General features: G+C 23.1%; 4 protein-coding genes and 1 long non-coding RNA gene across 17 annotated transcripts in view; 2 read left to right on the top strand and 3 right to left on the bottom strand.

Annotated features, from left to right (window-relative positions):
• LOC413669 (protein lap4) overlaps nt 1–17,204 on the top strand; it is a 46,771-nt gene extending 29,567 nt beyond the window's left edge. For 3 of the 13 annotated variants that reach the window (XM_026439997.1, XM_026440007.1, XM_026440006.1), the window contains 33 exons: nt 193–271; nt 394–483; nt 582–702; nt 774–1,066; nt 1,143–1,276; nt 1,347–1,458; nt 1,540–1,706; nt 1,784–1,944; nt 2,164–2,274; nt 2,354–2,572; nt 2,666–2,911; nt 3,073–3,157; nt 3,640–3,804; nt 3,995–4,170; nt 4,227–4,364; nt 4,456–4,611; nt 4,697–4,777; nt 4,856–5,656; nt 6,625–6,732; nt 6,811–6,990; nt 7,450–7,479; nt 7,878–8,036; nt 8,110–8,490; nt 8,577–8,732; nt 12,105–12,542; nt 12,841–12,952; nt 13,031–13,087; nt 13,183–13,300; nt 14,749–14,854; nt 15,052–15,165; nt 15,252–15,380; nt 15,596–15,796; nt 16,682–17,204. In XM_026439997.1, coding sequence (XP_026295782.1) covers nt 193–271; nt 394–483; nt 582–702; nt 774–1,066; nt 1,143–1,276; nt 1,347–1,458; nt 1,540–1,706; nt 1,784–1,944; nt 2,164–2,274; nt 2,354–2,572; nt 2,666–2,911; nt 3,073–3,157; nt 3,640–3,804; nt 3,995–4,170; nt 4,227–4,364; nt 4,456–4,611; nt 4,697–4,777; nt 4,856–5,656; nt 6,625–6,732; nt 6,811–6,990; nt 7,450–7,479; nt 7,878–8,036; nt 8,110–8,490; nt 8,577–8,732; nt 12,105–12,542; nt 12,841–12,952; nt 13,031–13,087; nt 13,183–13,300; nt 14,749–14,854; nt 15,052–15,165; nt 15,252–15,380; nt 15,596–15,796; nt 16,682–16,951 — 5,894 coding nt within the window. In that variant the 3' untranslated portion in view covers nt 16,952–17,204. Of the gene's footprint in view, nt 1–192; nt 272–393; nt 484–581; nt 703–773; nt 1,067–1,142; nt 1,277–1,346; nt 1,459–1,539; nt 1,707–1,783; nt 1,945–2,163; nt 2,275–2,353; nt 2,573–2,665; nt 2,912–3,072; nt 3,158–3,639; nt 3,805–3,994; nt 4,171–4,226; nt 4,365–4,455; nt 4,612–4,696; nt 4,778–4,855; nt 5,657–6,624; nt 6,733–6,810; nt 6,991–7,449; nt 7,480–7,877; nt 8,037–8,109; nt 8,491–8,576; nt 8,733–9,784; nt 10,560–12,104; nt 12,543–12,840; nt 12,953–13,030; nt 13,088–13,182; nt 13,301–14,725; nt 14,855–15,051; nt 15,166–15,251; nt 15,381–15,595; nt 15,797–16,331; nt 16,425–16,681 lie in introns of those variants that run through there. The other 10 variants (XR_003304494.1, XM_026439998.1, XM_026440003.1 and 7 more) reach the window with 10 other exon arrangements.
• On the bottom strand, nt 2,751–3,132 carry LOC113218710. Its single transcript, XR_003304496.1, has 2 exons — nt 3,022–3,132; nt 2,751–2,922 (listed from the first exon to the last, which is right to left on the bottom strand). It is a non-coding gene; the product is annotated as an uncharacterized LOC113218710 (long non-coding RNA).
• Nucleotides 17,205–19,749: 2,545 nt separating the features above from the next.
• Nucleotides 19,750–21,089, bottom strand: LOC551085 (33 kDa inner dynein arm light chain, axonemal). Its single transcript, XM_623483.5, has 6 exons — nt 20,852–21,089; nt 20,615–20,767; nt 20,415–20,547; nt 20,191–20,336; nt 19,922–20,119; nt 19,750–19,843 (listed from the first exon to the last, which is right to left on the bottom strand). The coding sequence occupies exons 1-6, from the start codon at nt 20,942–20,944 to the stop codon at nt 19,808–19,810; spliced, it is 759 nt and encodes a 252-aa protein (XP_623486.1). The 5' UTR covers nt 20,945–21,089; the 3' UTR covers nt 19,750–19,807.
• Nucleotides 21,090–21,400: 311 nt separating this feature from the next.
• Nucleotides 21,401–23,247, bottom strand: LOC411533 (alpha-2-macroglobulin receptor-associated protein). The gene is made up of 7 exons (XM_395004.7): nt 22,920–23,247; nt 22,679–22,820; nt 22,430–22,600; nt 22,248–22,358; nt 22,053–22,164; nt 21,828–21,984; nt 21,401–21,648 (listed from the first exon to the last, which is right to left on the bottom strand). Exons 1-7 carry the CDS (start codon nt 23,118–23,120, stop codon nt 21,445–21,447), a joined length of 1,098 nt encoding a protein of 365 aa, XP_395004.3. The 5' UTR covers nt 23,121–23,247; the 3' UTR covers nt 21,401–21,444.
• Nucleotides 23,248–24,665: 1,418 nt separating this feature from the next.
• LOC100576765 lies at nt 24,666–25,975 on the top strand. Its single transcript, XM_026440091.1, has 4 exons — nt 24,666–25,042; nt 25,210–25,408; nt 25,489–25,682; nt 25,783–25,975. Exons 2-4 carry the CDS (start codon nt 25,212–25,214, stop codon nt 25,965–25,967), a joined length of 576 nt encoding a protein of 191 aa, XP_026295876.1. The 5' UTR covers nt 24,666–25,042; nt 25,210–25,211; the 3' UTR covers nt 25,968–25,975.
• Nucleotides 25,976–26,344: the final 369 nt, after the last annotated feature.

Raw genomic sequence — 26,344 nt, 5'->3', positions numbered from 1 at the left:
TTTTTTATTTATTTCTTTTTTATTTATTACCTTTTATGTTTATTACCGGTTAAATCTTGATATTCTCTTTTATTTTTTTTCTAATAAAGGAAAATTTTATGAAAATATACTTTAAATGTATGTCTACAGATTTTCAACTATTTAATTTCAAAATACAGTATAAGTATTATTTGTTGCTCTTTCTCATTCTAGATATACCAGACATTCCTGAGAACATCAAGAATTTACGGGCACTTCAGGTGGCGGATTTCAGTAGTAATCCTATTCCAAGGTCAATAAATTATTCTTTATTTTATTTTCTTTACGAAAAATGTTTAAATTTTCTTTTAAAATATTATTCTTATTAAAAATATTAATTGAAGATTTAAAAAAAAGACAAGTTATTCTTAACAGGCTTCCAGCAGGGTTTGTGCAATTAAGAAATTTAACTGTTTTGGGACTTAATGATATGTCTCTTACGAATCTACCGCCTGATTTCGGAAGGTAATGGTAAAACAACAACTCACTTTAATTGCTTTCGAACTTAGAATCGTAAATTATATTATGCCTAGTACTGAAGTTTGTGCATCGATTGTTCTTAGTTTAGAGGCGTTACAATCATTGGAGTTAAGGGAAAATTTGCTCAAGTCCTTGCCAGAATCGCTATCCCAACTTTATAAATTGGAGCGGCTGGATCTTGGTGACAATGATATTGAAGTCTTAGTAAGATAGATATTAAATTAAATCATTTTGAAAAATTATGAGTATACCAACTTGATATTTTTATTTTTTAGCCAGCACATATAGGGGAATTACCAGCATTACAAGAATTATGGCTGGATCATAATCAGTTACAACATTTACCACCAGAAATAGGAGAATTGAAAACGTTAGTATGTCTGGATGTATCTGAAAATCGCTTGGAAGATCTTCCAGAAGAAATAGGAGGTTTAGAGTCTTTGACGGATCTTCATTTATCGCAAAATGTTATTGAAAAATTACCTGATGGGCTTGGAGAATTAAAGAAACTTACTATTCTTAAGGTCGATCAAAATAGGCTTTCTACTCTAAATCCAAATATAGGCAGGTGAGATTAATTTTTTTCTCTATAAAAATTTAAATATTTTAGAAAGAAATAAAATTAATGTATTCACTCATTATAGGTGTGAAAATTTACAAGAATTAATTCTTACGGAAAATTTTCTCTTAGAACTGCCTGTATCTATAGGAAAACTTCTTAATCTAAATAATTTGAATGTAGATAGGAATAGTTTGCAATCACTTCCTACGGAAACGGGTAAGAAATATTTTATTTTAAATATCAAAAATATTTTTTTGAGTTAAAAACATTTACTTTTTTTTTACAGGAAATTTAAAACAATTGGGTGTACTGTCCTTAAGAGATAATAAATTACAATATCTTCCAATCGAAGTTGGACAATGTACTGCTCTCCATGTATTGGATGTGTCTGGCAATAGGTATATAATTTTTCTATTTTAAATCTTAAATATCTTTGTTTCAATATTTAAAAACATTTAATAAAGAAATTAATTTTTCAGATTACAATACTTGCCATATTCCTTAATCAATTTAAACTTGAAGGCAGTATGGTTAAGTAAAAATCAAGCACAACCAATGCTTACTTTTCAGACAGATGTTGATGAAGAAACTGGACAGGAAGTATTAACCTGTTTCCTTCTACCACAATTAGAAATTCATCCAGATGGTTAGTAAATTAATTTTATCAAATTGATGATGTGTATATATATATATATATATATAATAAAATTGTAATATATTTAGATTCAGGAAGACTTGGTATGCTTGCTGGAATGAGAAATGCTGTTCAAGATGGTGAAATACGTGAACTTGGTAGTAGTGATGATGAAGGATGGCAAGAAAAAGAAGCATCAAGAACGCATTCTGTCAAGTTTACAGATGAACCTCCAGAAACTGATAAGGAGGTGAGCAAATTATATATAACAGAACCTCTTAAATTTCTTAGATTTACTATATCTAAATTCAGATTATTATCAGGATATTTAATGTGTTGGAAACGTTATTATTCTTATGACTCATTATATTAAAATTATAATAAAAAGTGAATTAAGAGTGTATTTTTTTTTCCTAACCATTTTTTTCTTGTAATTATATATAATACAAGATAATTGTACTTATTTCAGACACCTTTTGTACGACAAAATACACCTCATCCCAAAGAATTGAAAGCAAAAGCTCATAAATTATTTAGTAAAGGAAAAAATGACAGTCGTTCAGCATCTACAGATGAGCAAGTAATTAATTTAATTTTTCAAAAATATTATATACTATAGATTTCTTTTAATTTAAGGAGAAATTAATAATATTTTTAAGGATGTTTCTCAAACATTTGGTTTGGACAAAACTGAAACTGATTCAACAAAACCTAACGATTTGACAGCTGATTTGGTAGAACAAGAATCATTAAAACATGAATCTGTAGAAAATGAACAAAAAGAAATTGTACCTGGAGTAGTAACTGATAATACAGATGTCCAACCTAGTAATGAACCAGAAATAGTTTCTAATCAATATATAATAGAATCTAACACTGTATGTATTTATAATAGATTATTATATTTAATTACAAATTACTTTATTTATTTATATTTATCTTTGTTTTTTATCATAAAAATTATTTTTTAGGACGTAAGAACTGAAGGTTCAATATCTGAATCAAAGGATAGAAATGATAAGGAGGAGGATGAATCTGAAAATGAAGAAACACAAAGACATGTAGAATTTTCTATAGCTGAAGGTACAGATTATGATGGTAGTGGTGATTCAAATAGACCAAATAGACTTCATCGTAGAGATACTCCACATCATTTGAAAAACAAGCGAATTCATCCAGCAGTGGATAAAGAAAAAGTAGCATCCATTATTGCACAAGTAATTATTATCTAAAAATATTTAAGAAATATATTAATATTTATATAATTGATATTCATACATAAAATATATTCATATATATTCATATATATAAATGATGTGTGTATTACCAATTATAATTAATTAAAGACAAATTTTATACAGTTTTCATTATGTGTTAGGCACTCATGAAAAAAAATGATGAAATTTCCACATCCACGTCAGCACCTGCAGAAACTACAGAAAATTTTGATGCTCAAAGTCAAGGTAAGACATTTATATTTCAATATCACATCACCTTCTTTTATATCACTTTTAAATCTTTTCTTTAAAATATGTAATATTTTTTATAACATTTATACATTTTTTTTTAACATTTATACATTGCATATAAAATAAAATATTTTAATAATTATTTTTCCGTTGTAAATTGTATGATGAATCGTTTTAAACTCTTTGGCATCATCGTAATCACTAACAGCAAACAATCCATGATAAGATATTTTTTTTTCCATTAACTATCTTATCATTTATTCAGTTATCTATCTTGATATAACGAGACATGTACATGCGTAGAAAAAATTGTAAATAATAAAATTGTAAATCAATTAAAATTAATTAAAAATATAAAAAATATTAAATATGTCCAAAAGATATAAATGTTTTGTAAGAAAAAAAAAAAGGGGAATAAAAGTCGGTAAAATTCAAATATCTAATCATGTATAACATACCAATCTTTAATTATATAGATGCGATTTCAGATGCTGAGCCGACAATAGAAGTACGAGAAGAACAATACGAAATTCATATCGAAAGAACGACAGGTGGTCTCGGCTTATCAATAGCTGGTGGTATTGGTTCAACCCCTTTTAAAGGCGATGATGAAGGCATTTTTATTTCCAGAGTCACTGAAGGTACAAATATTATAATTTTATAATTACAAAGAAACTTTAAATTAAAAAAATATATAAATTATAAAAATTTTATAATTGTTATAATATTTATTTATATTTTATTTCATTTATATTATATTTATTTTTATATTCATTTATATTATATTTATTTTTATATTCATTTATATTATAATTTTGATTTTTTTTTTAGGTGGACCTGCAGATTTAGCAGGTTTAAAAGTGGAAGATAAAGTATTATCTGTTAATGGTGTATCAGTAGTAAATGTAGGTCATTATGATGCTGTAGAAGTTTTGAAAGCTTGTGGACGAGTTCTTGTATTAGTAGTTCAAAGAGAAGTTACAAGGATAGTGCCTCCATTTGAACAGGTATTATTTTGTAAAATTTAAATAATTTTTTATATTTTTAATATTACTATATTTAGCAGGTATCATCAAGAAAAAACTCAGTGTGCTCTAGTTTAAGTACTAGCAGAGCTCCAAGTGCAACGTCTCATGTTTCATCTATAGGTTTTTCACATAATTTAGAAAATGGTGATGCTTTATCTCATGATGCTATTAAGGTATATATATATTTTTTATATTAAATAATACTAATATAATATATAAAATTAAAATATAAAATTTAAAAATAAATATTTTTATTTTTATAAGTGTAAGAAAATTCCTGAACCTATATCTTCAACAAAGATAGGCAATGAACCAATGGTATCAGTTCTTGTTCACACAACATTAATACGGGACCAAAATGGGCTTGGATTTAGTATTGCTGGTGGAGAAGGTTCTCCACCATTCAAAGACAATAGTGATGTAAGATTTATAAAATTATTTTTTATAATGATAATTATTTTATCATTATTTTATTCATTAATTGTGCTTTTTTCTAAATGTTTAGGCGATATATATTTCAAGAATAACAGATGGCGGTGTAGCACAAAAAGATGGTAAATTATTAGTTGGAGACAAAGTAATATCTGTAAGTGTAATTTTAATATTAGAGTTTGACTTATATAATTATGATTTTTGTTTGATATATTTTAAAATTACTTTATAGATTAATGGAGTTGAGATGAGAGGAGCTAAGCATGAGCAAGCAGTTGCTTTATTAACAGGTTTAGAAAGATTTGTTCGATTAGTTGTCGAACGCGAAATACCATTTTCGCAAGCAAATGCAGCCACGGTCGTAACACCTTCAGAAAAATCACCACGAGTGATCGGTGCACCTAAACCATATACAGGACTATATAATGCCAATAGTTATATAGCAAATAAACCGGGATATACCGGATACAGACGTTCTATAGATGCTGATAGAACATTATCTCCAAGCCCTACTTCGAAAACGCCTCCACCTATGAAAATTGAAACTACTGAGTTACCGAAAATGAACGGTGTTACAGAATCAGGAAATATTAAAAACGTTTCTTCGATATCACCAAGTCCAACAAATAGCCAACTACATCCACAACCTGCTCCTAGGCACAGCATTTCGCAACCAACAATTACACCTACAACTACTACGAGTTCAACGCCCACATCTTCTACAGAACCTAGGTCAACCTCACCCCAGGAAGATATACAGGTACCCAAGCCTATCACCAACGAAGAATTTCAGGCTATGATTCCTGCTCATTTCCTTCGTCCTCCTACTTCCTCACCATCGCCAGATTCCCATCAAGGCCCTATCGTGACAGTGACAATAAAACAGCCTGATAATCTACCTGGAGATGTTAATTTTCCTCCGGCTCCTACAACACTTGGTAAAGTTACTGAGACCATCACAAAGAGTACTCTCACCGAGACCGTCGTAACTAGGGTGACTGAAAATCAATTGGTACCACCAGTAATTATTGAGGTATGTGCTTGGTAGCTAGATGAAATGATTGATTATTTTGCACATACAGTTTAAAAAGAGTTATTAAGTTCTTAAATTCTTAAATTCTTCTTGAAAAAGTATTATTTATCTTTAATTAACAAGAATGAAGAAGAAGTGAAAAGGAAGATTGAATAATATTTATTTTCTTATTTTTAAATATTAAAATTATATTTTTATTTTTTCTTTGATATGAGAATAGTTTATAGTTTTTTAATATTTTAGATAAAAATTAAGTATTTATTATTTGTAATATATTAACTTATTTCCATGCTTGAACGATAATCACAATCTTATTAAATGTTATTTTATATAATTTTTTATATCTATGTTTTAATGTGTTATAACTTTTTATTCAATACAATCAATTATCTTTAAAATAATTATAATTTGAAACATAGTGATTGAATAGTTTTCTCCTTGTGCATGTTTAATTAAGAAAATAATATTTGTATAAATGTTAACATTTATTATATTATATTATATTTATTATATTTAAAAAAAAACACTATTACAAATATTTATGTTTATATTTTTCATTTTAATGATATTAATTATATTCTTATTTATCGCATGTCTATATATTTGAAATTAATTATCATTGATTATTATTCAATAATTCAATAAATATTTTTGTATGTGCATTATCAAACTATTTGAGAAATACTTGCTAGCAATTGTTTGTATGAAATGTTATATTACTTTATACCTTGGGTGCTTATTCTCTGGCATGGAAATAGGTAAGTAGTATAAAATTATGCTTTTATTAAAAATTAAATCATATGCTAATCATATCCTTCACTTTTTCGAAATTCATTTTTTCACGAAATTCCTTTTTGTTTTCAAAATCATCCGTGATGTCATTTTTTTAATTTTATAATAAAATAATTTTAAAAATAATTTAAACAATGATTTTATGTATTTTTAATAATTAAAACATTGATTTTTAGGATGTGATTCTTATAAAAGAAGGATCTCTAGGATTTAGTATTATTGGTGGTACGGATCATTCATGCACTCCATTTGGTGCAAAGGAGCCTGGAATATTTATATCTCATGTAAGTTTTTTAATATTTTTTTTTTAATATTGAAAATTTGTACAATATATAAATCTTGTTATATTATGTATATATTAGGTCGTACCTGGAGGTATAGCTGCAAAATCTGGTAAATTAAGAATGGGTGATAGAATACTAAAGGTAAATGGTACTGATGTAACAAAAGCTACTCATCAAGAGGCTGTGATGGAACTTTTGCGACCAGGAGATCAAATAGTGCTTACTGTCCAACACGATCCACTACCCGAAAATTATCAGGTAAATTACTTATAATTTAATTATTGTTTGCGCTTGCTAGTTATTGCACAAATATTTAGCAAAAAAAATTATTGCTTTTTAATTACAAAATAGCTTTCAAAGTAAAATGCTTACAAAAATCTAATTTCATAAATTTACATTAAATGTTTATTATCACGCTTAATTCTCGAACTCGTAATATTTTAAAATATAAATTTTAAGATCAAAAATCAAAACTTTATAACATTCTAATGCATTGAATAATCAAGATTAATAAACATATTTAGTTATATGTATATAAAATATTTATTATTTATAATTCCACAAACTTTAGAATAGAATTAATTCATTTATTAGTATTAAATGCACTGTTTATCAATGAAATGCTTCTCATCTGCAAAACATGGCATTTAGTGCTTCAATTATAATCATTTCGTTATGCCATTTTTTAATGCTGTTATTTATAATTTGTCCTACAAGCTGGTCGAAATAGAGTACATCCCTGTGACAGTAAGTACTCAATTTATTTGACCTGTTATTTTTTATTTTGTAATACTATGCTTATTCTTTTGTTAAGGCTGTAAGCCCAGCACTGAATCACGAGCATTTGCTTTTTTGCTTAGGCTGAGATTATTTAGATATAGAATTTAAAATTCATTCTTGTTTGCTTTATATGCTTTATGCTAAATTACAAGATCTTAATGATATAACTATTAAATATTTATATAAATTATTTATATAATTTATATTATTTATCATATATTTATATAAATTATTGCAAAAAAAATTCATATTTTTTTAATACTAATTCAATATTAATAATTAAAAAATATAAAAATTTTTTATATAACAAAATAATTATAAAAAGTTATATTATTATATTATTAAAAAATAATTTTATATTTTAGGAATTAGTTATTACAAAAGAACCAGGTGAAAAACTGGGTATGCACATTAAAGGTGGACTTCGAGGACAAAAAGGTAATCCACTTGATCATACAGATGAAGGGGTTTTTATATCCAAAATCAACTCAGGTGGTGCAGCTAAAAGAGATGGAAGACTGAAAGTAATTATTTTTAATGTTTACTATAAAAAAACAATTATACTTTTCAATCATTTTATTATCTTTTTAATTTTAGGTTGGAATGAGACTATTAGAAGTTAATGGTACGTCATTATTAGGCGCAACTCACCAAGAAGCAGTAAATATATTGCGGTGTTCAGGAAATACAATTACATTGGTGGTTTGTAAAGGATATGATAAGAGTGAAATTGAACCAGTATTACCAATATCCGATGGAAGAGATTCTAAGGAATCTAGAACATCCAAAGAATTAAAGGATGCTACAACAGAAGGTACTAAATCGTTATCACAAAGTATATCCAGTCTGGATCGCGATGATGAAGAAGCAGCAACTCTTAGACAAGAACAAGAAATGAAAGCTGAACTTGTAGCATGGGAACAAGAAGAAAGAGAACGTGCTTTGCTTGAGCATAGAGAAAAATCTACTCCTGAAAAAGTAAGATTAATATTAAAGAAATAGAATATCAAACAATATATCTAATTGTTATTTATCAATATTTTAAATATTTTTAAATCAAACAGGTATTAGATGTAGTAAGAGCAGCTGAATCATTAGTAAGCAAATCAAATAGTCCGGTTGATATGGTCGTACCGCCAAAGTCACCAGGTGGTACGAAAGATCTCAAAACAACCACTATTGTGATGAGCAAACATACTTTAGCACCTCAAAATACAAATGTAAGTACTTTCTATAATATTATAAATATATAATTGGAATATATTATTATATTTGCATGTTTAAACTAATTTACAAGCAATAATTTATTTTTATCAGTTATAATAAAATAGTAGTAATGTTTCTTTAACAATAACTATTGTATTTGATTTTTAATTTTTTTTTTCATCTTCAATCATTTTGAATGTAATATATTTTTGTAAATAATGAATTTTGCATAGATGGATGCTTTATATAATCTTTTTTTTCTTATTCATCTATATTTTTTTTTTTATAAATAAATTATTTAAAACTTGTTTTTGATTTTAAGTTTCATTTCACAAATAATGCATGATTTTAACATATTGAAAATTGTATATTTTTTAGTTTCTTTTTCTTATCTTTTTGCTTATATATGTGTGTGTATGCGTGTATGTAAGTACATATGTTCATGAAACTTATACATATAAATTTTTAACAAAAATATTTTATATTCTATTAATGGCACTGGAACAAAAGGAGGGACACGTTTAAAAATATCAAATTATAAATAATATAAATATAGAACGCAGTTAAAAAAAAAAGAATAATTTATTGGTTTATTTTCAAAACAGAAAAATTATTATGGTACAATGTGGTATTAATAAAAAACGTTGCTCTTCCCATTGTGTACATTCGTATATAATAGTATAAGCATGGACGTTAGTTTTTATATAAATATATTTTATTTCTATTTATTCAAGATTATTAAAGAATTTATAATAATATTTAAATGTTTATGCATAATATTATGAAAAATATAAAAAATCATAATGATAAATTACTAATTCTTAACTATTTATAAGATAATATTAATTTTTTAATTCTTTTGTCTTTTGAAATAATTATCATTTTGCATAAAAGTTTTCAATTTAATACCATTATTAAAATAATTTTACTATTTATCATTATCCATTTATCATAAGTCTTATTATTTATTTTTAATATGTGACGCATGAAATGTACATTTGTCAGTGTTATTAGCGTCGCATGCTCTCCTGAGCGGCAAAACAAGAGATGTTTCACATGTTTGCAGACAGTGGAAGGTGATAACGCTACTTTGGCTGCCCTCTAACAGGAGTGAGTCGTTCGACCCTCATTTTCCCTGTGTCTACGTCCATACCTCTGAATCCGCGGGACTGTGCCATAATAAAATTATTCTAAGGAATTCATGTCGTTAACTCGTATAATCATGGTGTTTATTGCGTTTCACTATTGTACAATTTAACTATTGTTACTCCATTTGTTACTGATACTGCCATTATAATATTAAGTATAATTATTGCGAATATCCTGACTGGCTAGGTTGATTCTCTGTGATTGGTTTTTTGTTTTGGTTCAAAAATAAGATGAAAATTTTAATCATCACGAAAATGTGATATCCTTAACTACAGACTCTTATGTACATATTCATCACTCCTTCGTTCATGAATATCGGTTAAAAGATAAGCATGAAGAGATACTTCTGTGATAGGTAGACAGATGTCATAGATGACAAGAACTTCCCACTTAATGAATATTTTTTAGCGATATTTGTACATTGATTCTTAAACTTATTTCACAATTTATATTTTGAAAAATTGGAAATATACATTATATTATATAACTATTACAATTGATTAAGCTTAAAGAAATTAGAAAAATTTTGAATGCTGGGTTAAGAAGTACTGAAAATAAAAGAAGATATAATAACAATACTTATTCTAATAGAACAAGAACAATTCTTATTCTAATATGAATAGCAAGTAACAAGTATATTACGTTTATAAATTTTTATAATAATATACTTGAAACTTTAATCTCAAAACATAGATATTATTATCTTCTTTTTGTGATACACAATTTGATAACTGAAAAAAAGAAAGAATAAGTTATTATCTATTAATAATTTTCAAATATATTTTTCAAATATAAATACTTTTCAAATATATTTTAATTTCAAATAGATTTTAATAATTTTATTCCCTTATTTATTTATTTATGTAATAATAAAAAAATAATAAAAATTTATTTTATTAATATATTTAACAAATATTTTGATAGAAAATGTGACAAATTTTTTTTATATTAATGAAATAATTTATATAAAAAAAAATTTTACTATTTTTAAAAATAAATTATTATAATGAATAAAGGATGAGCAATTTAGATCTTATAATTCATAATTATGTTTCATTTATTAGGGAAATTATAATATCATTTAAAGGAAATTATATTATTAAAAAGATAAGATAATCAATCTGTGTATCACTAAATAGAGAAATATAAAAATATTATTTTATTTATTTACATTATTATATAATGTACAGATAAAATAAAAGAAAAAAAAGAAAAATGAAATGTCTATTGAGACATAAAATATTATTTGATAAGATATTTGTGCATTTAGCATTTTTTATATGTTTTAAATGCTAACACTTTTAAATGTTTACTTCTACAGTAAACTCATATCATTATTAAAATATAAATCAATGTACTGTATTCTACGAATGTTCTATGAATGTTATATGTTGATATAAATCTAATGGACCAGATGTTTATATATTATTACAAAATATAAAGATAAAATAATATTTATCTAATTATAAAAAAAATTATGTTAATGTTAAAGTTCCAGTTGACCGACATAAAAGAGAAATAAATACAATGCTTTATTCAAATGTATCAATGCGACAGGTTCTTCTGAAAATAATTATAGTTATCTCGTTAGTAGTACAAACTACGAAAAAATATATTTCTCACGTTTAAATATTTAGTAATGCAAAGATTACAGTTCCTGTTATTGAATTATAATTTGAGATAAAAGTTACTTAATTATATTATTTCAGAATAGCTTGTGATGCATTGATATATATGAAAAGGTGGTGAAGAAGGTACAAATGTGAAGTAACTTTATAAAATCGACTTTAATATATTTAAAATCATTGGAAGGGTATATAAATAAAATTATGCGCGAAGCTGCATTAATTGTTGCAATAATAGTACAATTGATATAATATTGAATGTATAGGTGGTAAAAAAAGAAGAATATTGAATGAATAAGTTCAAAACTGATTCCTTTTTAATTCTAATATAGATTTTGTATGAGATGTAGTATTGAAAATAAATCTGTTTTTGAAATATAATTACAAGTTTTATAAAAAATAAATTTAAAATAAAAGAAGGAGAATGTTTTTCGTTTGATATTATAAAAATTATATATATTTTATTATTTGAATAATTTTTAAAAAATTAGCTTGTTAGTTGTAGTTTGTTAGATTTATATAATATCTATTGATATTTTTACTCCAATCTATGTTTCAATAGAAAATTGCATTAATTTTACTAATATATAATTCTTCATGTTATTTACTCAGTCACTGAGGAAAGAGAAAACTGGAACATCAGTGGACAATCCATCGCCCAAGTCTCCGGTCTCTACTTTAACTCCATCGATGAATTTCGATCATACTACTGCTGTCCAAAGCTTGCCCTCTCCAAAGAAAAAAAGTTCCATACCAAAACGTAGTATTACATTTGCTGATCTTCCTCCCATTTCTAAAGAACAACCAATTAATTATTCCATTTCGGCGAAAGAAGATCCATCACCTTTGCATGATAGTAAATTTACTTTCGATCCTCAAACTATTTCTTATAAGAAAGTCTATAAAAATCCTACCCAAGCTACTCATTCTCGTTTCAAACTTCCTCCTACACCTTTAACTGCTCCTAAATCTATAGAAGATTATGGTACTTCAGTTTCTTTTGGTAAACGACAGAACGCACGCTCTGTTGATGGGAATAGTCAGGTTGAGGTGGGTTTTGAAAAGCATGTTTAAATAGTACTAATGCACTATTTTCCCTTCTTATTCTTTATTAAGAATGTTGGTGCGTTTAATTCACAAAATTTTATTTCATAATTATAATAATACATAGTAACATACATATACAGTAATAAAAATTATTTTGTATTATTTAAAATTAATATGCATTCTATACATTCAAAAATGTATATAATAGAAATTAAATTATTAAAAAATATATATTATAATTCATATTTATATATATATAAATTATTTTTATAAAAGATTAATATAATGTTTTACAATATAGCTTTCTCCAACAACATCACCAACACCACCTCTGGTAAAGATGTCAGTTAGTGATAAAAAAAAATTGTTTGAAAGTGCCATGGAGGAACATTTAAAACCTTCCCCTAAACCAGGTAAATAATATTTAAAATATTTATATAAACAATAATATTTTAAATGATGAAATATATTACTTTTATACATTTTTCTAGAAAAAGTATTCAGTTTTCTAAGTCAGGATGAAGTTGAAAAAATGAAACAGGAAGAAGGTATAGTACTTGTCAATTATGCTATTAAATTTTTAATTTGTTTAATTACCAATTATCATTATATATCATTATATATATTATCATTATATTATTAGAAAAGAAGATTGCTACTCTAACGCGAGATGAATTAAAATCGTGGGCACAACTTGATGAAAATGAAGGTTTAGAAGATTTAGAAGAAACATTAGAAGATCAGGATAATCGGCGACCTAAGTAAGCTTCTCGTACTCATTCTATGCATTTGAACGTGTGATTATTCAAACTTTTTTATTTTATTATTTTTTCCTTTGTTTTCACTTTTTCATGTTTGTATATTGCAATAAGAAAAATGAAAAAGAAATATTACCTATTAAAAAATTGCATACAAAATGCATTAATGAGAATATAATAATTGTAATATAATATTCTTTTAATTTTTTTTTTTTGATTTTATATTAATAATATATAATTTCATTTCAATAAACGTAATTTTTTAAACACTGCCCACAAAAAACATTGTAGTAATATATTAAATTAATAGATTATCTATTGCAAAATGAATGAGTATTATATTTCTCACTGTGGTACATACATGTTTTGTATATAAAAATATATAATCATTTTTTAGTTGTAAACAATAAACATGTTTGTCTACTATACGCGTATTATATAAGATAATTGTTTTTCAAATGAAAAATAATTGTTGTTTATATAATTAACAAATTTTTCACAAGTATTAATTGATAACTTAAAAAATAACACAAAATATTTTTTATGTGTTATATTTTTATAGTAGTTAAAAATAATGTTATGATTAAAAAATTTTCGGATGTTTCGGAAATTTTATATAAAATAAATGAATATTGTGAATATTATTATTTTTACATTTGCGATAAATTTTACATGTATATATAATTTATATTAAAAGCTTTTTATCGTAGTTTTATGATATTATTATAAAGTGTGCATGCTTACTATAATTATCGTATAAATAATTTTATTAGCGATTGCTTTTTTTTTTATAAAATAACGTAAATTTGTATATAGGCTTACGAATCCACATTCACATTGTACTTTGCAATTGAGGTTGTGGTTGTGCTTGCACAGGCATTTATTGCACAATAAAATTACATGTTCTATTCTTTAATAAAACAAAATCATAAGTTTATAAAGATTATGTATATCGGAAAAAATATAATATAATATTATATGTATATATACATATATATTATATATATATATATATATATATATATATATATATATATATATATAGCTTTTACAAACAAAAACTTCATGCTTTAATATATTTTCTTTACATGCATTGCAAATATATTTCAAGGATTCTAAAGAATAATTATTATGTATTTATTTAATGCTAAGATTTTCGTTTTTATTTGTATTCTTCTGAAATTATTATTATCGCTCAAATAATGATATAAAAATAATTATTTTTGGAATCTTGTAGCACCGATATCCTAATTATATTATACATAAGTTTACAGTTGTTGTGTGGTGTAGTAATTTTTTTTGTATTGTTATCGTTTGTATATAAGTCATATAATATTTTTTTTGTCTTTGTACTGAACGTTGCTTTTGTACATTTCTTCTTTCAATGAATAAATATTAAAATTGTAGCACATGTATATGATTTGTCAGTGTGCATGCTCGTTACCTTGCAGTAGCCGACTGAGTTCGCGAACTTCGATCCCTCTTCTGCAAAATCTTCCAAGCAGTGTAAGGACAGCAAAAGCAGAACGCCGCTTGAAAGAAAGACTAATACAGGAGGTATTATTTTTATTAAATATTTTTCACTTAAATGTTTTAATATATTATACGTTTTACATTGTTCTAGATGAAATAATTTTTTTGAAATTTTAATAATCTTTTTAAATGACATCATGATTTAAAATGGTTCATCAGAATATGAATATAATATTTATATTTTTTAATAATATATATTTATATAATTTTTTATTGCGTAGGGTATAATTTCGGATGAAGATGAAGAAAGTCATTTAAGTCCTGCCGAACAGAGAGCGTTAAGAGCAGAAAAACGTGCGGCGTGGAGACAAGCACGTTTGAAATCTCTGGAACAAGTAATTATTTTAATGCTTTTTTTACATTTAAAAATTCAAATACGAAATAGTGTTTATATTTATTAACATTAAACGTTTATATTCAGGATGCTCTTCAAGCACAGATAGTAATTAAAAAAATGAGTGAAATGATGGACACGAATAAAACGAGTTCAATGCAGGATTCTACAGATATTCCTATTATTCCTGTTTCTGAATCAGAAAAATCAACTGATGTAAGCAGTTTGTATTGTTCCTTTAATCTAATCATACTATCAGCAAACTAAAATAATAAAAAAATCTAACAATGTGTTTAAAACAAATTAACCAGCATTTTGTTATTATATACTAATTACTTCTTTGCTTACCTGTAGTTCTAACTTAGTGTTCGTATATTTACAATGTTATATTAACTACAGTGGTACCTTCTTTGTCTGTCTTACTATCATAGTTCACTACGTTACGGCCGTCTAGTGCAGATTTTCCCAAACTTGCTGTACGTAGCAAAGTGGGTCCCCCTAAAGAGATACGCGAATCCGAGAAAGTAGTGGACGAGAAGGTCACTCGACGTACTGAGGAATATGTGGATGAGGTGACGGGTGAACGACGTGTGCGAACAGTCGAATACGTCGAGAAACTCATTGAACGACAGGTATTATAAATTCTAGAGTTTGCACAAAATTTAAGCACCAAATATATTATCTATTCACATCATGAATTAAAGATGTGTTTTGAATGGAGTTTAATTTTTAAATTATTTATATTTACAAACAATGGTATAATAGAACTAATAAGATTATATTTAAAGAAAAATTCAAAATTCTTTCTTTAATTGAATTTAAAACAATCTCATAATCTTTTATAATATTTTAATAGTTTAATTAATTAGAATTACAATTAGAAAAAGATTAATTAATTTAAAGTTTAAATAAAATAAAGATTAAAAAATAAAGTTTTATTTTTTATAATACTTAAGCTATACATATTATGTGGTTGATATTATATTTTATTTATTTATATGATATGTATATATTTATAATTTGTTATATTTATTATAAATTTAAAATAATTCTATATGAATGCGCGTGTATCTATCTATGTATGCATGCATGTATTAAAATTATTTTGCTTTAATGCACAAAATCTAGTGGAAACACTAGTTGAATGGTTGTGTTTGTTGTTCCAAGAATCCAACACTGACCATGGAAGTACAACCTGCACCACCTTGAGCAATCGATTTTATTTCCACTGATCACTAACAAACTCTTCTCATATTATTGGTAATGCTACTATTGATTTTTCTTATCCATTACTTATTTAGGCATGTATAAAGGTACTTTCCTTTTTGGTGGTATTATTATATATCAATTATTACTAATGTAAAAATATAATATTTAATTCATTTCTATCATATAACATATTTATTTATGCATTGTATATTTTTCATAATTTGATTAATAATTAATAAATAACATCAATGTAAAAATTTATTTATTCTATTATAACATTTGTGAAATGTATATATTTATGTAATTAGGTTGAAACTCTACGAGAAAAGATTATATCATTGGAATTAAGTAATGCAGAAGATGAAATAGAAAGTATTACCGGTACAGGAGCAAGCGATGCTGAAAGCGAAAGCGAAGAAATTACAGTACAACCTCCTACTATGATTACTTTACAAGAAAGAAATGAAACAATTATATCTACAAGTGCCACTGAAGGTGCCGCACCTAAAATAAGTGCAAATACTGTTCTTGTTTCAAAAAAAAAGAAACGAAAACGTTCGAAGAAAGGTCGTCATTGATCTTAAATAAAAATTTTGGTGCAAGAAAAAAGACATATTTAAAAAAATTTGTGAAATTTTTTTTGTTACATAATTGTGAAAGTGTGTTCTAATATTGTTCTACTTTTTACATTTCATTTACAGAATTTTTATTATAGCGGTGCATATAATATAAATAAGTTCTTCATTGTGCTCTGCATTTTTGAAGCATGCACATATATATAATTTTATATTCATTTAATTGATGATAACTGATTAGATTATTAAAATTACGTTTATTATTATTATTATTTTTTTTTTATAGGTCGTGCTATATTTCTGATATTAACATACTGATTTTAAAATAATGCATTAATGCATTAGTGTATTATAATTTTCTTGGACTGGTGCAACATAATAACGAATAATAATCTATTTCTTTATTTTTTATACGTTATTTCATAAGATTTAACTCTTTATAATATTGTTAAAAGGTATTTGAGTGCTGAAAATATTAGGATATAAAATTAAAATAGTATTTTTACAATCAATATATGGTCATATATATGGTCATAACTATCTTATAAAATATATTTATTAAAATCCATTCGCATGAAAAGTTGATGTGATTTGATATTACATTGTTCTATATAAAATGATACACATTCCTTTTTTGCAATTTTTGTTTTGTTTTTAATTTAAAAAATATTACATTTTAATTAATATAATATAATATAATATAATATAATATAATATAATATAATATAATATAATATAACATAATATAATATAATATAATATAACATAATATAATATAACATAATATAATATAATATAAGCAATTTTTCAATTTAAATAAAAATACAAAAACGGTATTTTGATCATAGAAACAAATAATATAAATATTTAAAAATATTTATAAATATTTAATTCGATCATATTATATGTATATTCTTAGTTATTATAATTCTTAGTTTTAAATAATATATTTAAAAATAAATTATTAATTAAGTTTAAAAACAAAATATGACATGAATTACAATTAATTATTGTGCTTCATAAAGCTTTTTTTTTTTTTTTTAGAAAGAAGTAAATTAATATATATGTAATGTAAAACTGTTTTATTTTAAGATTCATTCTAAACTAAAAGTATACATATATATTTAAATTAATTGTTAAATATCAATTTTTTTTTAATTTTTATCTTTAGAAAGAAATTTATTTAAAGTTCTTTTATTCATTTTAATATCAAAGTTGCCACTAATATAATAAGAGAAAGAATACTAAGTATTAAATTTTTTGTTTAAAATTTTTTTCTATATATATTTATAAGCTTGTTTTCATTTAATGTATTTATTTTAATTATATTTTTTATTAATATATTTTAATTTACAATACATACGAGTTATATAATTTCGTAAGCAGACAATTAAATATTCAAATATTTATAAAAAAGGCAATGTATAACAAATATAGATAAAAATAATAAATAAAATATATGATAAAAAACATAATATATGAAATATATATTATTTCTTTAATAATTAGTAAATAATATTTTTTAATATATTACGAAATTGTAACAATATAATTTGCATTTACAAATTTTTACAATTTATTTATATAATAAAATAAAGGAATGAATAGTTACATTATTTGATACAATACAAAGTAATTATAATTTCGTCATTTGTAATCTCATTTATTTCAAAATGTCTAAGTTGAAATTGCAACATATAAATTTGAAAAATAAAAAATGACAATAATTTAATTAGTTTCATTTCAGATCTAAGATTTTTTTTATTCTTGATATATTTACAATAATAAGATAAATCATTTTAAATATAATAATATCATTTTATATAGATCATATAAAATATTTAATGAACAGACCATATTAATATTAAAATATATGTAAAATTAAAATATGTAATATAAGCATTAATTGAGCATTACTATTAACTGCGGTGTAAAGTGCGATTAAAGGAGTGCGGGACCAATTTATTAAATTATTAAAAAAATTGATCTAAAAAAGAAAATGTAACATTTTTGTCAAAAAATTATAAAAAAAATTTGATATTTATTATGAAGTAATATAATTAATGTGGCATTTTCAAAATTATATATAATTATAAAGTGCCAATATTTATCATATATTTATAGACATAATTTTTAAATATAAATATTTTTTAAATTTATAACATAAAAATTGAAACTATTTTATAATATTATTTTATAATATTTTATAAAATTCTTTATGAATTTTTAAAAAATGTATACTATCATTCTTTAATATATATTACTTACAACAAATTATCAAGTTACATAATTTTTTATGTGAAGTGAATTTACAATTGGAAACTCTTATGTTTAGAAGTACTTTACATCGGTGTTAAATCAAATAATAGAAATAATGTGTATGTATTTTTTTAAACTTTATATTCAGTCTTATAATAATTTTAAATAATTATAAAAAGAAAATATTATGTTCTATTACGTATATTTTATATTTTGATAAGGATAATATATTTGATTATATTAAATAATAAATCTAATTTATGTAAGTAAATTAAAATGTATTTAACATAAAAATAAAATAAAAAATATTTCATGTAATTAATATTTGTAAGACTATATAAAGTTAACATATCAAAACATAAATATTTATTTATCTAAACTATATCTATTGTTTTCTATTAATACAATATTTATACAATTTTTATAATGTTCAATAAATTTATAAATATATAATATATGTAAATGAAAGATAATTATAAAACAGAAAAAAAATAACATATCTTAATCTTTTTATATTGATTTTATTATATTGAATTAAAATAAATTAAAATATATATAAAGATAAATACCTTTTATTATTATATATTTTATCATTTATATTTATCTTTTTGGTGCAATAATTCCCTCTAATTGTGTCTGAAATAAAAATAATGCGATTAATGAAGTTTTTATGTTTATTTGAAATGAATATGAAAATTATATATAAATATTTACCTTCAGTTGCTGATTTGTTTTTCTCAAAAATTGTATTTCTTCCATATGTTTTTTCTCTTCAGCTTCTCGTAGTTCAGCTGCTCTTCTTTCTGCTTGTTCAAATTTCTGTTTTAATTCAACAACTGTTTTTTCCAATTCAATTTTCTGTAACTGTAATTCATCTGCAGCAGCAATTAAATCTTCCTTTCCTTGTTCAGCCTGCAAAAATTTTATTGAAATTTTAATATCTTTTGATGTATATTATTTTATATACTAAAAAAATAACATACTTGAAGAGCTTTACGCATACCGAAAGCAATACTACTTTGGTATAAAGTTTGAAATGCAGCTAATGTCATTTTAAGTTCATCTCGAATTCTAAGTAAAAGCAATCCACGTTCTGCACAATTTATCGTAACTTGGCGTATTACTTCATCTGTGAAATAATATTATTACATAATTTTAATTTTAATGATATTTAAAATTAATAATTATTGATAGAAAAAACTTTTACCAAAACATTGTGTATAAAGCTCTCTACGTATTGGACAAATACCAGTTTCTCTTGCTTGTCTTTGTTGCAATTTCATATCTAGATGTTCTTGTAAATTAATAACATCTAATCTTGTTGCTGGTGTACTTGACACCTTATATAAAATAATGCATTTATTAAAATCATAATAAATTATTTAATAAAACGCAAAAATATCTTACTTGTTGAGTCCAAATTTGACCATCTTCTTCCCATTGCTTAGGTGGCAAAATTTTATTTAAAATTTCAGAAGTTTCATGTCTTGTATCAAGTGTAGGAACAGTGGTTTCAACTTTACAAACTATTTCTCCAATTTTTGGTACTTCTTTTATTACCTATTTAATAAAAGTATTTTAATGACTAATAAGAAGTTAAAATTTTAATTATGTATACAATTATTTTATTAATAAAGATCAAACCTTTTCTGGATAAGTGGTAAGTAAGACTGGATTGTCATATTTAACCAAAGTATCCATAACAGGAATAACACGATCTTTTATTGGTGTTGCCATTGTATTATTTAATTTATTCAAACTTCATTAAATAATAATCAATATATTATTTAAAAAAGTTATCTTATCTATAACTTAGATATATCATATGGAACTGTTCTTTTAGTACAAAATAAATTTGATTCTAAACAATTACCATAGCAACATTGATACATTATGAACATTGATATATTATCATATTATTAATTAAAATTTAATTAATAGATAATAGAACAAAAAATTAAGAAAAAGTTCAATATGAATTAGATAATATATAATTTTTATTATATTATAAACGTGGTAAAATTATATGAATCTAAAATTATTTATATATTATTCTTTTATTATATATATTTCTTAAAAATATATCATATAAATGTAATATAAAATAATATAATTTTTAAATTAGATCTTTATAAATCTCATATATTTATATTCATTATGTTTTTAATAAAAATATTTTTAATTTTAAAATTATTATAAAAATAACATTTGTGCAAATTTATTAAGTATTAATTATATTAAAGTTCAGAATGTCTTTGCATAATTTTTGCTTCAAGATCTGTATGAAGTTTTTGAATAGTTCTTGCATGTTTTTTGATATGTTGTTCCATAGTAGAGTTCTCTAAATCATACTGTTTTCCTTGTCGTGCAGCTTCTAAAGCAGCTTCTGTGTGTAAATGACGCAGTTTGAGCAATCTTCCTTCATAATGTAATAATTCTTCCTAATTAATAATAAAATACAATATATATAATATTTTAAACAAAAATATAATTATTATATTATATATATTTAATATATAATTATATATATTAAATATATATAATATAATAATTATAATAATAATTATATATAATTATATATATTAAATATAATATAATATGTATTTATATGTATATTAACTTTTAATGAAGCTCGTTCTTCTGGAGAAAATTGAGATTCTAATACAACACGCCATAAACCTTGCACTTTAGGTTCTATGAATTCTTTATGATTTGGTCCTTTTGCAGTTAATCTATCCAATCGATCATATCCATTTCTAAGTTCCAAATGTTTTTCTCTGAAATTTTATATAAGTAAAAGTTTTTAAAACACAAATCAATTTCAATTATGTAAATGTATATGTACCTAAGCAATGTTGCTTTTTCTAAGTAATCTAGCTTTTTTCCAGGAACATTATTGGATATTTCCTCTTTCTGTTCTATTTCATTCCAAGATTCTGGTTTATGATATAAACTGTCTGTAAAACAAAATTTATTATATTTTATTCCAAATTATTTATTATATAATTTTATTGTATAATTTAATAATAAAATAACTAACTTTTGTGTATTTCTGAATCACCATTTTCAACATCTTTTAAAAGATTCATGTATTCATCCACTTTATCCTGATGATGTTGAAATTCTTCTTTTAAAGTTTGTAGCTCTTCATCTATTGATTATATTTACTAAGAACAATTAAAAATATAAATTAAAAATTAAGTTATTTTACAAAATACTTACGAGTAAAACCTGCCATTTCAGCTTTAACCCATAATTTATCTAATCTTTTGTCTTTGAAGATATTTCTGGCAATATAATTGGTACCATCATTTAAAGCTTTATGTTTTTTCAATAATTCTGGATTTTCTGTATCATCAAAGTGTTCTAATAATCCATAAGTACTCATAATTCCTTCAATAATATAAAAAAAATATTAAAAAAAATATATATTTTGTATATTTTAAAATTGTTTTTCATATTTCAAATTACCAATTAGCTTTTTTCTTAATCGCGCTTCTTCTTCACCATTTGGATCTTTGCCATCAGACTTAAAATGTTTATATGCAATTTCTTCTTTATCATGGATTTTCAGATCACTAAATATTGATTGCAATTTTGTATCTGTCAAACGCTATAAAAAAAAAATTAATTTTTATAATAATCTTTAATTTCTATATATTTTTTATTTTATATATAATTTCATATATTTTTATAATATATTAATATTTACATTTTTTGCTTTTATCCATAATATATTCAACTTTGCCATGCGAAATGGTTTATCTAACTCACGAAGAGAGGTTGGGAATTGTAAAGGATCTTCATATTTTGGTTTATTTGCCTCTATGGAATATTTATTAAAAGCTATAGTTGTATAAAATAACAGAGTGCATAAACTTATTGATAAACTGATACTGTTTAAAAATGCCATAATTTTCTACTTTCAACACTTTTATCTATTTTTGCACAATTGTGTGATTTTCTGACGTATGCACATAACTATCTCCCAAAATTTATCTGATCAGTGATTATCATTTATAATAATATATAATAATAATATATTCAAAAAATAATTTCTGGTTTTTTCGATTAATTTTTAAATAATAATTAAATTTTATTTCTATGATTATAAAAATATATAAAATACAATACAAGAATATATGAAATATATATATATATATATATATATATATATATAAAAACACTATTACCTTTTTTTTTAACATTTACTAGTGTCATCTCTGAAAAGTGCTGAAACTTGTCACATATTGTTACCGACTGCAAAATGAATTTGTTAATAGTTTTTGATTAGTAATACCATCTCTTTGAAAAATATTAAAATTTTTTATATTCAATTATCAACAAAAAATAAAATAATTAATTACAGACTTAATAAATTTAAGAATAAAGAGTTATCTTATATTTAATTTATGATTTAATACAAACGAGAATTAGAATTAATTTGACTTTATAATATGATCTTATAAGACTTTGATATAACAAATATTAATCTCTTTAAAAAACCAATCTTAAAAAAAAATCAGAATATTTTTTATATCATCATCTATTAAAAAATATAAAATTAAAATGTGTACTTTATGATATATGTGTAAATTATAATATGTATAAATTCATAAATTTAGAAATGAGAATGTCACTTGTCATCTTGATTAAATTTTTACTTACAAAAAATATAATTGCATTCGCAACCAATTAGTTTTTACTATTTTTTATAAAATATATAATTATAAATATATGATAGATTCGTGAGGTAATTTCAATTTTTCTTTATAAAAATTTTTGTTTTGACTTTGTTATTAACAAACACTGATCATTTATAATTTGTATTTATAACACAGATTAGATATAATAGTCTTATATTTCTTACATATATGTAGTCTGTTTCTATGTGTAATGTTTCTATATTATATATGTATATTTTTTATTTTTATATATCATGTATACAGAATGTACATTATAAAATTAGTAAATAAAATTATCAAAATTTATTTTTCAAGTTATAAATAATTTAATTAAAATAAATATATTTTATTTTGCAATAATTTTTTATATTATTTTTCTAATATATTCATATATTCTATATGTTTATATATTTTCAATAGAAATATTAAAATATGAAAATTAATAAAAATAAATAGTTTGAATTATTATACATTAAATAATATTATAATATTTAATTATCTTTAAATCTTTTTTCAAATTTTTAACTTTATATTCTGTTTTGTCTAAAAAAAATTAAGCTTTTTAAAATAATATAGAAAAATATCAAATTCTATTATATTTATAAAGATTTTGTTTTAAATAAAACAAATCATTGTATATATTAATATAATTTTTAATATAATTGATATAATTTTTCTTTATGTATATTTTAAAATGTTATGCTTCATTTGGCGCCATTAGTCACGTGATTTTTGTATAGTTAGTTACTTGTGAAATCTATACTTACATATGTACATAATTTAGGAAGAAGTGGAGCTAAAGAACCACGACAGAATGTAGTGGGGATTGTATATGTATAAACTTAAATGATGGATAGTATCGTAGTTCAAGCTAAAAGAACGGAGGGAAATGGAACGTTTCGTAGCGAAATATAAAGTAGTATATATATAGTTCATTCTTTTTTTGATATTTGAAACGAAGAGTATTACTTTTTTATCTAATCAGCGGAAGTTTATATTATCACATATAAATTATTTCGTATTATATTAAAAAATATAATTAAATATACATATATAATTTGTTGAAATTATAGCAAGTCTACTACAATTATATATAAATAATATAGAATAAAAAAAATTACTTTTCTTTCAATTCAAATATTTGATACAAGTAAGTGAATATTTTATTTTGTGGTTTTTAAAAAAATATGCAGCATGAAACTTTTTATTCACTTCACGTTGAGATTAACGTATAATAAATATGCCATCATATTTTTATTTCTATTTATATAAAAAATATTTTATAAAATAAATATTATGTAGCAAAATTTTATTTAGAAATGGGTATCAATCCAATGAAATGGAAAACCAGAAACGTATTGTATATTAGTTTAATATTTTTGATTTTTTATATATTTTTTGTATATAAAAAAAAGCATCATATACTGTTTGAAGGAATAATAAAAAATTCAAATCCTATACATATATGGGAATTTGTAGCAGATTTTAGTAACATGAAAAAATTAAATCCAACAATGTATGTAAAATTACAAATGCTTTTATATATATTTCTATTTTGTTCTTTTTTTTATTTTTTATTTTTATTAATATTTACAGAGAAGATTTTAATATTATCGCGGAAAGTGGTAATTATGATCATTGGAAATATTCAGTTGAATATACTGAACATTTAAGTTATATACCAATTATTCGAAATACAGCATATGGACATTACGCTATACGTGAGGATAATAATGGTTATTTGATTACTTCGAAACATCAAACATGTTTTTTTTCTAAATTTGGATGCTGTGAGTGGATATTTTTGTTGGGAGAAAACAAATTTTTTACAAAATTATAAAATGCATAATTTTAAATGATTTTTATTTTAAATTTTGATTTTCATTTCAGTGGAATCTATTTCACAATTTAGATTCGACCGAGATGGAATTGCAGATACAAAGTGTATCGAAACTATACAATATGAATGTCCAATTCTATTTTCACCATTATGCTATAAAGAAATTATGTACCAACGAGAAGAAATTATGAAAAGATTAAAATTAAGATTTTCAGAGAATAAAATTAATAATTAATATTAATAATCTAAATTTTTTTTGGTTTAAAAAAAATGAAAAATTATTATTCATGTTTTTATTCTTAAATTCATGATATATGACGATTTTTTTTTTAAAACGATATCATTTTTGTAAAAAACATTTTGTATTAAATATAATTGTATATTTTAGAAACATTTTTGTATAATATTTTATATATCCCGCTATTAATTTATTTATCTATCTTTAGTATGACCAACATCAAAATATAAAATTTCTGATAAAATGGTAAAAAAGAATATAGAGAAGGAGATCAACAATTTATCAAAAACATACACATGAGAACGTGTGAAAAGGAAACAGAAATTAAAAAGTCTTTCTATTTTTATTTATATTTATTAAAACATATAATTCAT

This window comes from Apis mellifera, linkage group LG4 (genome assembly GCF_003254395.2).
Source record: "Apis mellifera strain DH4 linkage group LG4, Amel_HAv3.1, whole genome shotgun sequence".
Classification (NCBI taxonomy): domain Eukaryota; kingdom Metazoa; phylum Arthropoda; class Insecta; order Hymenoptera; family Apidae; genus Apis; species Apis mellifera.
This window is presented reverse-complemented; position numbering and strand designations above follow the sequence as displayed.